The 14,583-nt window shown below is 42.5% G+C and overlaps 1 protein-coding gene across 1 annotated transcript in view; it reads left to right on the top strand.

Annotated features, from left to right (window-relative positions):
- Positions 1 to 13,339, top strand: part of rab6ba (RAB6B, member RAS oncogene family a) — a 75,659-nt gene extending 62,320 nt beyond the window's left edge. Inside the window, exons 6-8 of the mRNA XM_080473792.1 lie at positions 254 to 347; positions 4,521 to 4,587; positions 10,971 to 13,339. Of these exons, the coding sequence (XP_080329918.1) occupies positions 254 to 347; positions 4,521 to 4,587; positions 10,971 to 11,035 (226 nt within the window). The 3' untranslated portion in view covers positions 11,036 to 13,339. The remainder of the gene's footprint in view (positions 1 to 253; positions 348 to 4,520; positions 4,588 to 10,970) is intronic.
- The last annotated feature ends 1,244 nt before the right edge of the window (positions 13,340 to 14,583 follow it).

Below are 14,583 nucleotides of genomic sequence, written 5' to 3' on the forward strand. Positions count from 1 at the left end.
CTGGCGTTAATTTCTCACAGGACGGTGTAATTAACCGTTCTCAGCCAGTCAGCCGAATAAACCTGGTGAATCCTTGCTGGAGCTTCGGCGCCAAACTGTGAGCTTTGCTTGCAGGTTTTTCTCCCCGTATGGCATCTGTTCGCACTTCATTAATGGTAACGTGAGGAAAATCCCCCGTGTTCGGCGTCCAGATACAGCGAGTCGAGTGCGACGAGCTCACCGTTGTGATGAAAGTGAAATTCTCTCTTTACAGGCAAATCACGATTGAGGAAGGCGAGCAGAGGGCTAAAGAACTGAGCGTCATGTTCATCGAGACCAGCGCCAAGACGGGTTACAACGTCAAACAGGTGAGTGACTTCAGAGACGTCTCACTGCTCAGATAGGACAGAATGTCCAGCTCGTCGTCCCGATGAGGGAAAGCTACAGTCACGTGTGTTGTCAAAGTGTATTGTTGGTCAAACCGAGTGATTGACTCATCGTGGACATCATGGACAGCAGGTTCATAAAGTGCAGGAAGAACTTCTGCAAACATGAAAGAGCCTGAATGTTTCACTGTGGGAGAGACGGTTACTATCGTCTTATTATCGTCTTCTCAATAGAATTAAACATTTAGATTCAGTAATCTCTGTCAAATATTCTGAAACAAGTTTTTTGGGTTGTTGCTCATTGGCGTTTGTAACGTCACTGTTGTGATCACTCATGGCTGGTTATTTTCTGTATCTGCACACATCTTTTTGAGCGAGGTAACATAATTTTTGTGATTTTGGCCCGTTGCAAATGAAAGATTTGATCGTTTGAGCCATCTGCAGATTGGTATCGCCGTTGTCACTTGTGATTCAAAGGTTGGGAGACATCATGCAGTCAAACTCGACTTTATGAAATGCGCGACACGCCTAATCTTATATGGCTGCTAAAGTCTTTATGGTTCAGATTAATGATTGACCTCTTTAGTTTGACTCATAATATTTATATGTCAGGCTGAACATGAGGCAGTTCTAAGACACCCACTGGAGCCACTAAAGGCACCGTGTGCAGCTTTTTACGTCTATTGAACATGCAGAATGAATGTCCTTCCTCATAAATCATTTTTTAAGTCGTATTTTTCCCACTGGCAGTCTTCAGGTGATGGTCTGCTTCAACCAAAACCTCTCCACGCCTGTCCGATCTGGTGATTGCATGGGCTGCACCATATAATTTGAGTAGCTTTTTCAGACCAAACAATTATGTATTTATAGCCACTTTGCACAGATATTGGCCTGGTTAGTGCGAGCGAGAGAGCTGGGCAGCAATATAACTTCTCCTTCACAGCCTGTTCATCCCACTGTCACAGAGCGCAGCCTCTCCTCTCTGTAATCCACAGTCAAGCAGGAACTAGTCCTTCTTCTTTCAATGACTTTTTGTAAAGTTGCATGACATGACTGACACGAGTGAGTTGCTGCTATTAGCTGAGACCTGACGAAATGGCCTTAAATTAACAGCATTACAATCACGTTTCAGCAAGATGTATGAAACGGCGTGAATCAGCTGAGCCTCCAGTCCAGGCCCTCAGACGGACACAGCTTCAGTCATAACAAAGGGCATCATATTTAACCTCATGGCGAGCAGGCAGGATCTTATGCACCGTTTACACGACTGCGTTTTTTGTTTGAGAAAAGTTTCACGTTTAGACGGCAACAATTTTAAAACAATGTCCGTTCATGCACAAACAGCAGAAATGTTTCACATTGTTTTCACCTCTGGTCGGTTGTGGTTTATTTGTTTTTGTAATAAAACCACACACATGCCCCCACATGAGTGGGGCTGCCCAATTAATCGAATTTTAACCGTGATTAAGATTCTGGTTCCAGACAATCTCAGAATTCATATAATCGAGGAAAAACGATTGTTGTAGAGCCGATGAACGGGAGTCAGAGGCGGCGTGTTCAGCAAGGAACTCCAAACTGTATTCTCCATTCAACCACACTTCTCAGTAACTCTTTTCTTTTCTCTTTCTCTCCAACATGAGAGCGCACACACCGTGTAACACCAAAATACTTCCGACCGGAAACCCCGCCTCTCTACAAAATAAAGTTCCTCACCACAATTTTATTTTGGACCAATTAATCAAAGTATTTATCTTGGACTTATTTATTGAAGTTTATCTATCTCTTATTGCATTTTATTTATTTCTTGTTTTCAAAAGATTGAGTGCAGTACAACAGTTAATTTTTTACTACTACATTACAAGATATTTTTATATATTTAACAGGAGAGTCTTTTTTTTTTTTAAACATGTTCAATAAATGCTATAAGACATAATCGTGATTTCAATGATGCCCAAAATAATCGTGATTATGATATTTTCCATAGTCAAGCAGGCCTAACTGGGAGCACTCAGACATACGTATGGACACATGATGAAGTTGGATTGTTATTACAGTGACTATCAACTATAAAACTACCGAGTCCCAGGAGAAGATGGACTGTTAGTGAAGACTCTCTGGAGGAAACATTGTTCTCATTGTCCATCTACTGAGCACGTGCAGAATAACTATTTACCACAGTCATGGTGTGCATGCGCAGTAGCAGCTTTTCTGTCCACACAGAGAGGGAGCTGGAGCATTTTCAGAAAGTTCCACCTTGCGAGCCGTTAAAAAGTTGTTTTCAGTGGCTCTGAGCAGCATTGTCGTGTAAACAGACCCCCAAAATCAATGAAAGTTTTGCGTTTTCACTTGAAAAGGAGGCCGTAAGACGCTCATAGCCTTGATGGTTGGGGGGAATTAGCCATGACTTATTAGATGTATTAGTCTTTAATACAGAACATTCCTCCACAGTCCCTAAAAATCAACCACTCGTGTTTCACAAACATCCGACAAATGCAGTCATAGATTGAGGGTTAACGTTTAGCTTTCTATCCTGTCACTTCTCTGTTGTCGTTCACTCTCATGCAGGTTCAGTTTTTGGGTTTGTTCATCTCTTCAGCCAAAGTGACTGTAATTTAAAACACTTCCAAAACCATCTCCAAATGAAAATACTTATTTTAAAAAAAAAAAAAAGAACTGTGAACTTTTTGAGCACATCTTACCCATTGACCTGGAAGAAGCTGCTTCAACTGGGTATCCCCTAATGTTGTGTAACAAGTGTCACCTTAGTGTTTGTGTATTGTTTTGTGCAGAAGCACCATGTCTGGGTTTTTTTGAGGGGATATCGTGATGAATTAAATGCAAAGCCGGGTGGACTGACAGACTGAATGTTGATTGCATCTGTGCCAGGTAGCATTAGCATATTTAGCTGGACGCTACCGATACAAGTGGCCATCGAACATGTATGTGCATATTGTGATTTACGAGCAAAAATTACACTTGATTGGATTCATGATACTCAAATTTCACTCAAAGATGACTCATAATTCAAATATTCAAAGCGTGGCTCATCTTTGTGGATAGAAAATTCAGTCACCTTTCTATAATCACAAACACAAATTTAGAGGTTACTCAACATGCCTCACTTCTTACAGCTAAACTCATTTCTCTTTCCTCCACAAACAAAACAATTGAGCAGGAATTGGCCCCAGTGTTTTTGTGTATTCATTAAATACAGACAAAATAGAAAACACCTTATCTCAGAAAAGCTCCACAGGGTGCCTTTCAGGGTTATTTTATTGATTATGACACCAAATTTGCACACACAAGACATCTGTTCTCCTGCTATAATGACTTTCAAGCCTGAGCTGTACGTGTCTTTATACCTCCAGTGACATTCACTGTAAGGCTTTGTAAAGATTTGCGGTCTGCAGATACAAAGAGAGGCTTAGCTGTTTTAAAACAAAGGCGATTTGTATCGAAAACAGTTGTTTGTCTCACCCAACAATGACTGTCTGTGAAGTTAATAAGTAGGGAGATGAAGGCGAGCTGTATTGTGTCTGTCAGTGGATGGTGTTTGTGGCATACGCCTGCCTCCCCCCACTGCATGGCACAGAGAGAGGAGGCCGTTATTTCACCTTACTTCAAGGCACCGACGGCAAAATGCCAGAGCCGGAGGTCGTGCCACAACAAAGCAACGTCATGTCTGTAAAGGGCTTGGCCGTGTCACTCGTGTGTGTTAGTGGCAGCAGCGATAGTCCATGGTCAGTCAAGAAATCAGATCATCTCTAAAACCAAAACTCTTGGTGTTCAGCATCTAACAAAGGGAACTAAAAGAGGTGAGCCAGGGATAATATCAGGAGTGGCTGTTTCTTCATGACTGTAGGAAGCGCCAACAAAGAAGCTCCTGACACTCAAACTGCTGCAGAACTTAAAGCTGCACGTCACAGTCTGCTGGTATTAGGCTGCACAGTGGAACCTAATATCATAGCTCATGTTGTTCTAGCAGTGTGTTATATTTGTGTGTGTAAGTACTGTGTGTGAATGCATGTAGGAGTTCTTTTTTTTTTTTTTTTATGTATTTTAGGTCAATTGATCATCACTGTGTAAAAGTGTGTAGAGTTGTGTGTCATTATTCATCACGCTCGTTGACTGTGTCTTGATGTGTTTCTTTTCCAGCTGTTTCGCCGTGTGGCAGCTGCTCTTCCCGGGATGGAAAGTATGCAAGAGACAAGCAAAGAAGGGAGTATCCTTTCCAGGAAAAAGAAAGAAAGAGAACGCATTGTTGAATGTTGAAAATCCCACTTTTATTAAGAAGAGCTCCAGTGTAAGAGGAAGGGTTATAATCCTGGGGTGGCAGTGCCGTTCAATACACACTTTTTAAATTAAGGCTCGTGGAGTGAAGTCGGCGCACCGGCTTCTGTTTGAGAAGGTGTCGGCTTGCTTGTCTAATTAAAAGTGTTTTCCAGGCGGCGGCTGGTTTGTTCAGCGCAGGTGTCTGACAGGAGCGCGGCGGTTTTGAGGTGGCAGTGGAAGCAGGTCACTGGTCACTGGTCACTGGTCACTCACACTGCGGACCCTTGTTGTTCTGCCTCGCAGTGAACTCAGCAGCTCATTTAATCATGTGACAGGAGTCTGAGCCACAAACATGTGGCACCGCTCTCGGCGCTGGCCCCTGCCATCCGAGCGCGTCAGAACTTCACCTGTGTAGGATTACTCAGGAGGAGCAGTAACTTTTTCATTTTGCTCAGAAATCACTTGTAATAATCCTGCAAAACAACAAAGTTATCCCCACAGATATTACCAATCTTCTCAATAGTTTTCCAGGCTCACCAGTTGTAAATCCACCACAGTGTAGAATTTAGTCATTTTCCACTCTCTGACGGAGTTATTTTCCCACAATATGCTGATAGTGGAGGCTGAAGCTGGAGGCTGAAGCTGGAGGAGGTAAACACGGCAACTGAGACAAATTCCTCTGTAGTTATCATCAATAACTGAAGCGAGGCCTCAGGCTGTCTGAGCTCGGCTGCTGCGTTGACTTTTACATCTCTTATTGCTTCTGATGTGATTAACAATGAGGGAAACTATGTCGCGCGTTTGCATTGCAGATTATTTGTTGATCAAGACGGGAAGTACCAAACAGAAAGCCCAACAAAGAAAACACAAACCACCGAGCTAAAAAGAAGAGGATTGGAAGTATTCAGAACTCTCTGGGCTGAAAAGTTTTACTTTTTTAAACGACCAAAGTAGCAGTTTTCTCACTCCGTCTACTGTAAAGCGTCACGAAAGAAAACGTGAATTTAGACGTTTTCTGCGTCCTGAGCCTGTATTAGAGCTCATTTGACTGGGGATTCTGTGATTACAGATAATATCACAATGATAATGCAATATGTCCTCTGTCTTGGAATGTTTTCGGGGTTAAGTTGCTTCATGGTTAAAGAGAGAATGTTTTCACACGTTCACACACTAACGACCAGGATATTGTTTTGACGTGCTGGAGGTTTGTTTGGAATTCCACATGTACCTTAACCATCTCCACAAAATGTTCGTCTAACTCCGGGGCCTCGACCTTTATGACCAAACGATGAGTTGAGAAGTTACTGCGACTGCGCCACATAAATATGGATAAACTCTCTCCCTTTGAACATTTACATATAGATCCTGCTGTCGTCTGATACTTCAGGTTTTTAAAAAAAAAAAATCCCCCTGAACAAGTGAAAGCCATTAACTTAACTTCAAACTTCAGCACCTGAAGCGTTTATGAGCTGGACTCGTCTGTAGAAGAGAAACATACGATAAAATAACGAGAAGACTGTGACTGATTACCATGTTAGATTGCTCCTTCCTTGATGAGCCAGACACTAAATGGGTGCACAAGCAGATGCAGTTACTTTAAACGGCAAATGTTTCGCGCAGAAAAATGACATTTTGACATTTTGAAGCTCGCAAAGACAACTGGCTTTGCTTCTGGAACCGCTTCCTGCCGGGTGACGATAGAGTCCGGACAACAGCCAGAGGCTTTGCCGTGATGCAGCGAGTGTCCAGGAAAATGAAATGGCCCAACCTTCACTGTCAGTGTTATTGCAGGTGTCCAGGAGCCAGGAGCCCATTATCCTCATTCCATAACGCTCCTGGCATTTCAGCCCTGCAGATATTTGTCTGTCCTCTTCCTCCTCATCCCATTATGACTTCTCTCTTCGATTCTTATGCCATTCCGTGATTTCCCTTCAAGTTTCTCTTTATTTTTCCAACAAATGTCATCCCCTCACTCCAGCATCTTGACGCGATCTCTCTGAGGCCGTCACACAAAACTCCACAGGACGCCGAATCCAGTTTTTACTGCCTTCCTTTCTTATTGTCCTGACATTGTGTTCCCCTGCACACTTGGGTTTTTTTGTATTTTCCTTCAATGTGCCTCCAAATGAACTTGATTTAATGCTGCCACAGCTTCGCCCTGGAGGCCGTCTCAGTCCTTCGCTTCCCCCACAACATGCAAAGCGAGAGCCATCTCTATGGTAACGGCGACTCCGTCATGAAATTGCTTTGCGGCCTCACCTGGTGCATGTAAGCGCTGCCATTGCTCCTCGCTGGAGTCTTGAGTGACACTGCAGCTTTTATCCCTTGTAGCCCAAATATCTTCCTCTTTGATTGCTGCCCGCTTGTCGTTCACGGGGAAGTTGTTCCGTCTCTTCCAAACTGCATGACCTCAATAATCAACTCAGGAGCCCAACAGCCTTCTCAGCGATTCAGCTCAGGCTTCGTTGTAATTGCGCTCAGCGATATTTCGTGGTTATGAGGCGTCACTCACATTCACCCAATTACCTTTATCTCCTGTTCTGTTTTTCATCTCTGCCTTAATGAGTCATAATGGATGTGGGAGCGAGGAGTGCAGTGAGCGCACCGAGGTGGAGGTGTGGTGACGGATGACAGGCGGCGACAGTTCCTCAGCAGGTCTGCGCCTCGGCTGACACCGTCGCCTAATGGAGCGGCTCCTCTGTTGTTATTGCATTGTGAATCGTATTGATCTCGCCGGGACCCGAGCAGAAATAGGCTGAGTTCAGGACCCATCCATGCATGTTACACAGCAGGTGTGTCATCACCTCCAATATATAAGCTTGGATGCTTTTCTTTCATCGTGAGTGATGCCAAACAAAGCCAACAAGTACACAGTAGGAGTGCCACATTCATACATTTAAGCACATAATTTATACATGGTTCCGTTTAACTTGTTCTCTTTAATTGTGAGCTTTAAATTGGGAAAGGCTAGGTCACGCTGATTTATGGGAAATGTCAAAGCCTGTGGGGCACAGTCTTCGGACTCTGAGAACAATTTCCTACCTCATCATCGTGTGTCATTACCTCTGCAGGCCTGCACGTCGGGTAGCTGAGGAGGGCGCTTGACCCAGATCAAGTGCCGGGGTCGTTCATGTTAATAAGACAGAGAGTTGAAAAGCAAAGTAAATCTCAGCACACAGAGTCTCATCAGCTCGGCAGAGACGGGCAAAGAAAAAGCTTCTAGAGAAGTTTGTTAGAGGTAAGAAATGTGTTCTGACAATGTTGTGGAGGAGAACTTGGTTTGGAGCTTATGTGTCCGTTCATATTGTTTATTTTAAACAGTAACAGTAACACAGTGTCCAGGCGGAAACCTGAACTCCATCCATCCTTTTATCCATTTCAGGGACACACGTCCGAGACACACCAGCGCTTTACTTTTCCAGTAAAGTTTTTGTGAAAGATGGTTAATGAAGATATGCACGCTGCTCATTTTCACGTCTTTCACCACATTGTTTCAGTTTTGCAGTCTGCAGATTCACATTTATATTTCTTTTTATGTCTGCTCTCAGCCTCAATGAAACTTCTGATAAGCAAAAAGAGTAGTAACTTTCTAACTTTGGATTGAGGAGATGCTTTCACACAGTGTTTGAGAAGGAACATTTTCACCAGCTTGAAGGTAAATGAGTACAAAAGCATCAAACTCATTTTAGGAGACATGTACCTTTGGATATCAATAAGGCCAGACAAGTATAATGATTGCATAAAAGCAACATATAAATAATGATGACTTCCAAAGAGGAAAGAAGTACCATGAGATCTTGAGCTCAATGGTCAATCAACAGCATTTGAATCATTTCCTTGATTTTCTGCTGTTATGTCTAGCAAGTTAACCAACCTGTAAACAGGTTGCAATACATATTAGCACCACAAGGTGGTGTATTGTGTCACATCAGTGGAGCAGCTGGAAGACTAAGACACACAATTAGAGGTGCAGCCTGAGTTTTAACGATTAAATGAATGCTAAAGAATTGGTGTTGGGGCCCAAGTTTCCAGCTTTGAAGTGAGCATCGTCTCATCATAAGGCCAAGTTACCCTGAAAGTCAAGAGAAAAGGAGGCTTGTACTGAAGTGGTGGAACAATAATAACATGTACAACAGTGATATGATCGTTTCAGATATAGGCCTTTTTAATGCACCTTAGAATAATAATCATAATAATGTGAAAACTCTGAAAGTTCTTTTCCACTCTGAGTCCCATCAGATTTATCTTTGGCAAAAGCCTGCTGTCGCTTCTCGGGTGGTTTGATTGTTGTTATTATTAAAATGTTCAGCGGAGATGTCTAGTTTTCACTGAAGCTCAGTTCTCAATGACATGTTTCGCTTCAGTAAATATTGCTTCAATAAATTACATACTGGCCTTTAAAAAATAAAGAAAAATATTCTCCAATACTTTGAACAAAACATTTAGCTATTGACCTTTAATCTGTTGTTGTCAAACACTGTGGAAACGACACTGGTAGTCCAGTTATCACTGTCGATACACACACACACACACACACACACACACACACACACACACACACACACACACACACACACACACACACACACACACACACACACGTTCGTCAGATGGTAAAAATATTCAGTACTCAGGGGCTCACTTGGTGTTGGCAGTGGCGATGAGCCTTGGGATTGCAGATGGGGGAAAACCAAATCAAGAGCGAAGGCTTCAGTATGCGTTGTATTCAAACGCTGCCCTTGAACCGACGTCACGTCACCATGACCTGCTGTCAAGCAACACGAGTGAGAAGCTGTGAGATATTGTCGAGCTACTTTGGGACCGTTTCCAAACTCATAAGCATACAATGTGTACACAGTTTTTGTAGTCCTCCTCTTTCCACCTCCGTAATGCACCCAGTAAGAAAGGGAGTGATTAATGAGAGTCTGCTGCAGCGACTGTGTGAGAGGTTATGCAAGCACTAATTTATGAAGCACTCTTTTTCTTTTTTTTTCTCTCCCTCAAGTCCTGGAAGCTCAGGAAAACGTGTCCCGAGAGGATCTACAAAGGATCACTTATTATCTGGATTGTGAACAGAAGCTCTGCAAAATCATTCTGACTTCTAGCAGCGACTCCGTTACTCACTGTCGTGCGGCAGCTTGCACAGCACTGCCAGAGTCTGGGGCCAACATCAAGTCCCAGTTATTCTCTCCCAGAAAAAAATAAATGAATAAAAATTGGAGAGTTTCCTCGCTGCATTGAATAACTTTCACTCGGTGTCATTTGAGGATTTCAGTCTCACATTGAATTTCTAACTGCAGGTTGATACTGTGAATTTTTGATTAGAAACAGGAATGGTCTCACGGGAAATGGCTCCATCTAGTGGCGAGAAAGTCGTACTGCTGTCTCTAACAACGTAGAATAAAAACCACAATCACAAAGATTTGTCCCCTTTTTAATTCATCTTGCGTCAAATAAGTAATTGTCAAAAATATATGTACATTATATACAATTTTACATTTGATCAAACTATGTACATCATATATTAAAAAATATAAATTAAAACTATCAAAATAAATGGACATTAATATATTTATTTCAGGCAAAAAGGGAAAACATTAGCCGTGTTCTGTTGCTCCCAGCTGTGCACTATTTACCTTGATTATCCTGAACTATGCAATAAAATTGGTCATGATCTAATCACAGTTTTTTTTTTTTCTAATGTTATTTGTTTCTTCATTTTGTTGAGATGAGCTGTCACACAGAAACATCTCTCCGTTCCATTGCTCTCCTTGGATTCCAGCAATGTCAATTTTACTTTTATAGTTTTTGCAAATCAGTCCTCATAATATATATATATTATTTTATTTTATTTAAAACAAATTTGCCCTCGATGTGAATTCTCTTGGATATTTAAGGGAATAGGTTTTACCAAGTTTTATTCCCAAATAATACCTATGGTTGCTTTTAACTATAAAATGTGCTTTCTGTCCAGATTTATGATGCATTGTGGGTTTTTTTGTTCTTTTTTGACAGATTATACATGTTTAGTTTTGGTATTTTTATTACCACCTTGCTTTGAAACTCGTGTTGAATCAAAATCAGTATTTGACGAGCTGCTGTGTGTTTTACACGACACACATACGCCGCCTGCGACTGCAGCTTTGGTCTTTAGCCGCTGTACTTTTTGTTGTTGCACGGAGCAACATAAACAAACAAACCTACACACAGTAACTTTCCGCAGAATGCAGCCTCTGAGAGAATAACTCCCGTCTGCATTAATTTCATTAATGATCAGAATGTGGCTGCCCTGTCGGACGGGATGTCTCGAGCTTCCTTAACCTTCCTCTGCAGTGATCGACATCAAGCTGGACAAACCGCAGGAGCCGCAGACCACCGAAGGCGGCTGCTCCTGTTAATGGTCGACGCCGAGTCCTCCAGGAACACCAAACATCATTCCCACCTCCACCGCGCTTCTTACGTTGCTGCCGATTGGTTTAGCCCACAGTTGACTTTGCACTTTGAGAATCTGGCCTCGACACCCGACCGACCGTCGTCAGTCTGATTGAACATGTTGATTTGGTTGTTAAGCTGAGACACACACACACACACACACACACACACACACACACACACACACACACACACACACACACACACACACACACACACACACACACACACACACACACACACACACACACACACACACACACACACAAGCCCAACAACAAAAGGGACTAAAGCGTGGAGAAAGAAAAGTTGACTAAGTTCTGTTTGCGTTTTCATTTTTCTAAGAAGTTTCTCCACTTTCTTTTTGTATTTTTGTATATTGAAGCATCATTTCCTCTCTGGTCTTTGAGAGTTTGAGAGGAGGAGCTTGATTTACACTTATTGTGGCTAAACAGAGAAACTTCTGCACCGTTCCTGCCCAAACTGTAACCGCACGTCCAGTGTACATGGCTTTTTTTTTTCTTTTCTTTTTTGTGCAGCTTTTACATCTGTAATTAACCGTGGCGAGACGCCGCCCGAGCCGGGACCCTTTGACTTTGCGCTTGTGGACGAGTATCTTAACGCATGCCTAGATCTGACGCATAGGAAGCGTCTACCGTGAAACACCAGTGTGAATCTGTTAATGGTAACATGACACCAGTGACTTGATGTCCAAGTCGCCTTGTTTATCGACTGGATTTGTATACTTGACTTTGTGTGTGTGTGTGTGTGTGTGTGTGTGTGAGGGTGTGTGAGGGTGTGTGTGTGTAAAAATGTTCTTTCTGTATAGTCGGCATTAGAAAGCAGTCACGTAGAGAACCACTGCCAGGTCGCATCGTTCTCGTCACTCCGCAGCCGCTTCGCGGTCGCCGTCTGTTTCCCCTCCTCCCGTCACTGCCGCCGTTGCATCATGGGATATCGTTGGTATTAGTGGTATTTATGTTCTGCCCGCCGCCCCGCGGCGATCCTGGGACTGTAAAGACGGACCTGTGGGCGGGAACTTTAACGTGGTGAAGCCGCTTCGTCCTGACGGGGAAACTCATTGACCTTTCAGATGAACGTGACCTTGCGGTGATCTTCACTGTTGGCTCACTTCACCGCCGTAGGAACGGCCACGTCACGCCGCCGCGCTGAGAGGAAGACCGCTGCTGAATCTTCACTCGTGTTTGAAGTGACGTCCGAGCTGAGAGCGTCTCTTAGTCGTAGGAAACCTGGTTTAATGAAGGATGAAAACTCCCGAACGGTCGGAAAGAAGGAGACGAAAGAGTCCGTTGGCCAGAAACAAATACGAGGAGAAGTTTTTATTCATTCCGCAGATTTACATAAGAAATAAAAAATAAAAAACTGGAAATATTGAGAATTAAGATGTAACGTTAATGTGTGTAAGCAGACGCACTGTTGATGTCGTCCTGATGCGGTTATTTTTTTCTTCATCCTTTATGATTCACCTGAACTTGGTCCTCTAACGTAGTGACTTTATTATCATCATCATCATCATCGTCTTCACCTTTACGTTTTGTTTATGGTTTCAGCTTCATTCCGACTGTTTGACTTTTTCTTGAACGTTCCGTCTGAACTTCTCTCTTCTTTCCATTACATCTGGTTTATATTTCACTTTTGTTTTCTGAATTTCAACTCTTGTTCTCAACATTTCAACTCCTTTCCTCTCAACCATGCATCTTTATTTATTTATTTCTATGTTCCTTGTTTTCTTTATATCGCCATCACGCAAAAGAATAAACCTCCTCCTCTTTTTGTTTTCCCATCACGGATCTAATCTCAAACGGCGTCAGAGCCGAGGGCGGGGGCGTCTTCTCAGTGTGAACCCTCTCCTGGTTCACATGTCCAGTTATTAATGTTCCTTCTGTCCGTCGGGTCGTCTGTGTTCAGAACAGGAACCGTTCCCGCTTACTACTGACCGCACAGGCTTGTAAACGAGAGCACTTTCTGAGAACGGACTCTTCTTTTCTTTAGTTTACTTTTCTTAAACTGGAACAAAGTGATTGGTGGGTAGGTGGAGGACAGACGCTGCTTCCAGAATGAAAGTCCAGCTCGTCCCGGTTTCCCCCAGAAATGGACCAAGTGATGCAAACAAATGTCTTGACGTGTGGGCTTGAGGAGGATGAAGGTGGGGGGGGGGGTCATGTGTTTAATGTGTCACAGCTCTTCATTCACACTGTACAGGGATCCAGCATGTCTCTCCAAAAGATTAATAAAGATGTCTTATTACCAAACTCCTGCATGATGCGCCTTGTTTTTACCTCGTTATTCACATTCCCACTTTCCCCATGGGAATTCCTACTTTACAAATTCAAACTTCCTGTGTTTCCAGCGATGGTGCAGAAGAAGAAGAAGAAGAGGAGGAAGACTCCAGGTTTCTGCTGGTCAAAGTTTAAGCATTAAATAGGAACGATCTCATTACATGTTATTTAGAGTTTACAAAACATTAGTGGAAAAGACAGAACCTCAAGAGTAGAGACGACAGTGAGGTGGAACTTTAATGTCAGAATAAAACTAAAAACGAAGCGTGTGCGCTTTACCGACAGCCACCGTGTGAAGAAGAAATGATGCTGCTGAAGAAGGTTGAATACAGAATAAAGATCATCTTGATATTGAACAATTAACAAAATGACACATTGAGTCTCAGCATTGGGAAATCAAAATAAAAGGACTTTTGACTAATATATTTATTTAAACTATGTAAGTTAAACCTGTAAAAGAATAGAAGCTGAGTGAACAAATCTAAAATAATAAGAATTAACGGCCACAGATTAAAACAGTTTTTCTTTGTCGTTTATTTGTTATCGATGCTTTACTGCAAATCGCTTCGTGTCGGCAAATAAAAACAAAACAGACGAGCAGAATATTCATATATACATATTATTACTGTGTGTACTACTCTCTTTATAATATCATGTTGATGGTTCATTACGAGCGAGTGGCTTTTCTTTAGACATCATTTTCCTGGTTGTTTTCCAGTTTCAAGTGTTACAGTGGCGTTTTGTTTACTGTGAGTCAGGTTTACACACACACACACACACACACACACACACACACACACACACACACACACACACACACACACACACACACACACACACACACACACACACACACACACACACACACACACAGGCGATGGCTTCGACACCAGTGAGGAAATGATGTTGCAACACGTTTTTGTTTCAAAGATTAAAACATTCTTGTGGCCTCTGTTTCAACAACTTCCACCTTAATGTGTTTGACCAAAACAAACCACAGCTGTGTACTTCACTACACAACTGTACATGGTTCTATTCATTTATCTAAAATCTGCTTGTTTTTTATGGGAAGCAAAACCTCTTCTTCAGTATTAGTAATGGTAACGACAACAAAAAATATCAATAAACAAACTTGTGAAGAGAAACTAGGCTCAGTTAAACCTGATTGTCCAGTGGGAATTTCAGTCAGTTTTACACTTTCCAACATATCTTTA

Source organism: Lipophrys pholis (assembly GCF_963383615.2).
Source record: "Lipophrys pholis genome assembly, chromosome: 10".
In the NCBI taxonomy this organism is placed as follows: domain Eukaryota; kingdom Metazoa; phylum Chordata; class Actinopteri; order Blenniiformes; family Blenniidae; genus Lipophrys; species Lipophrys pholis.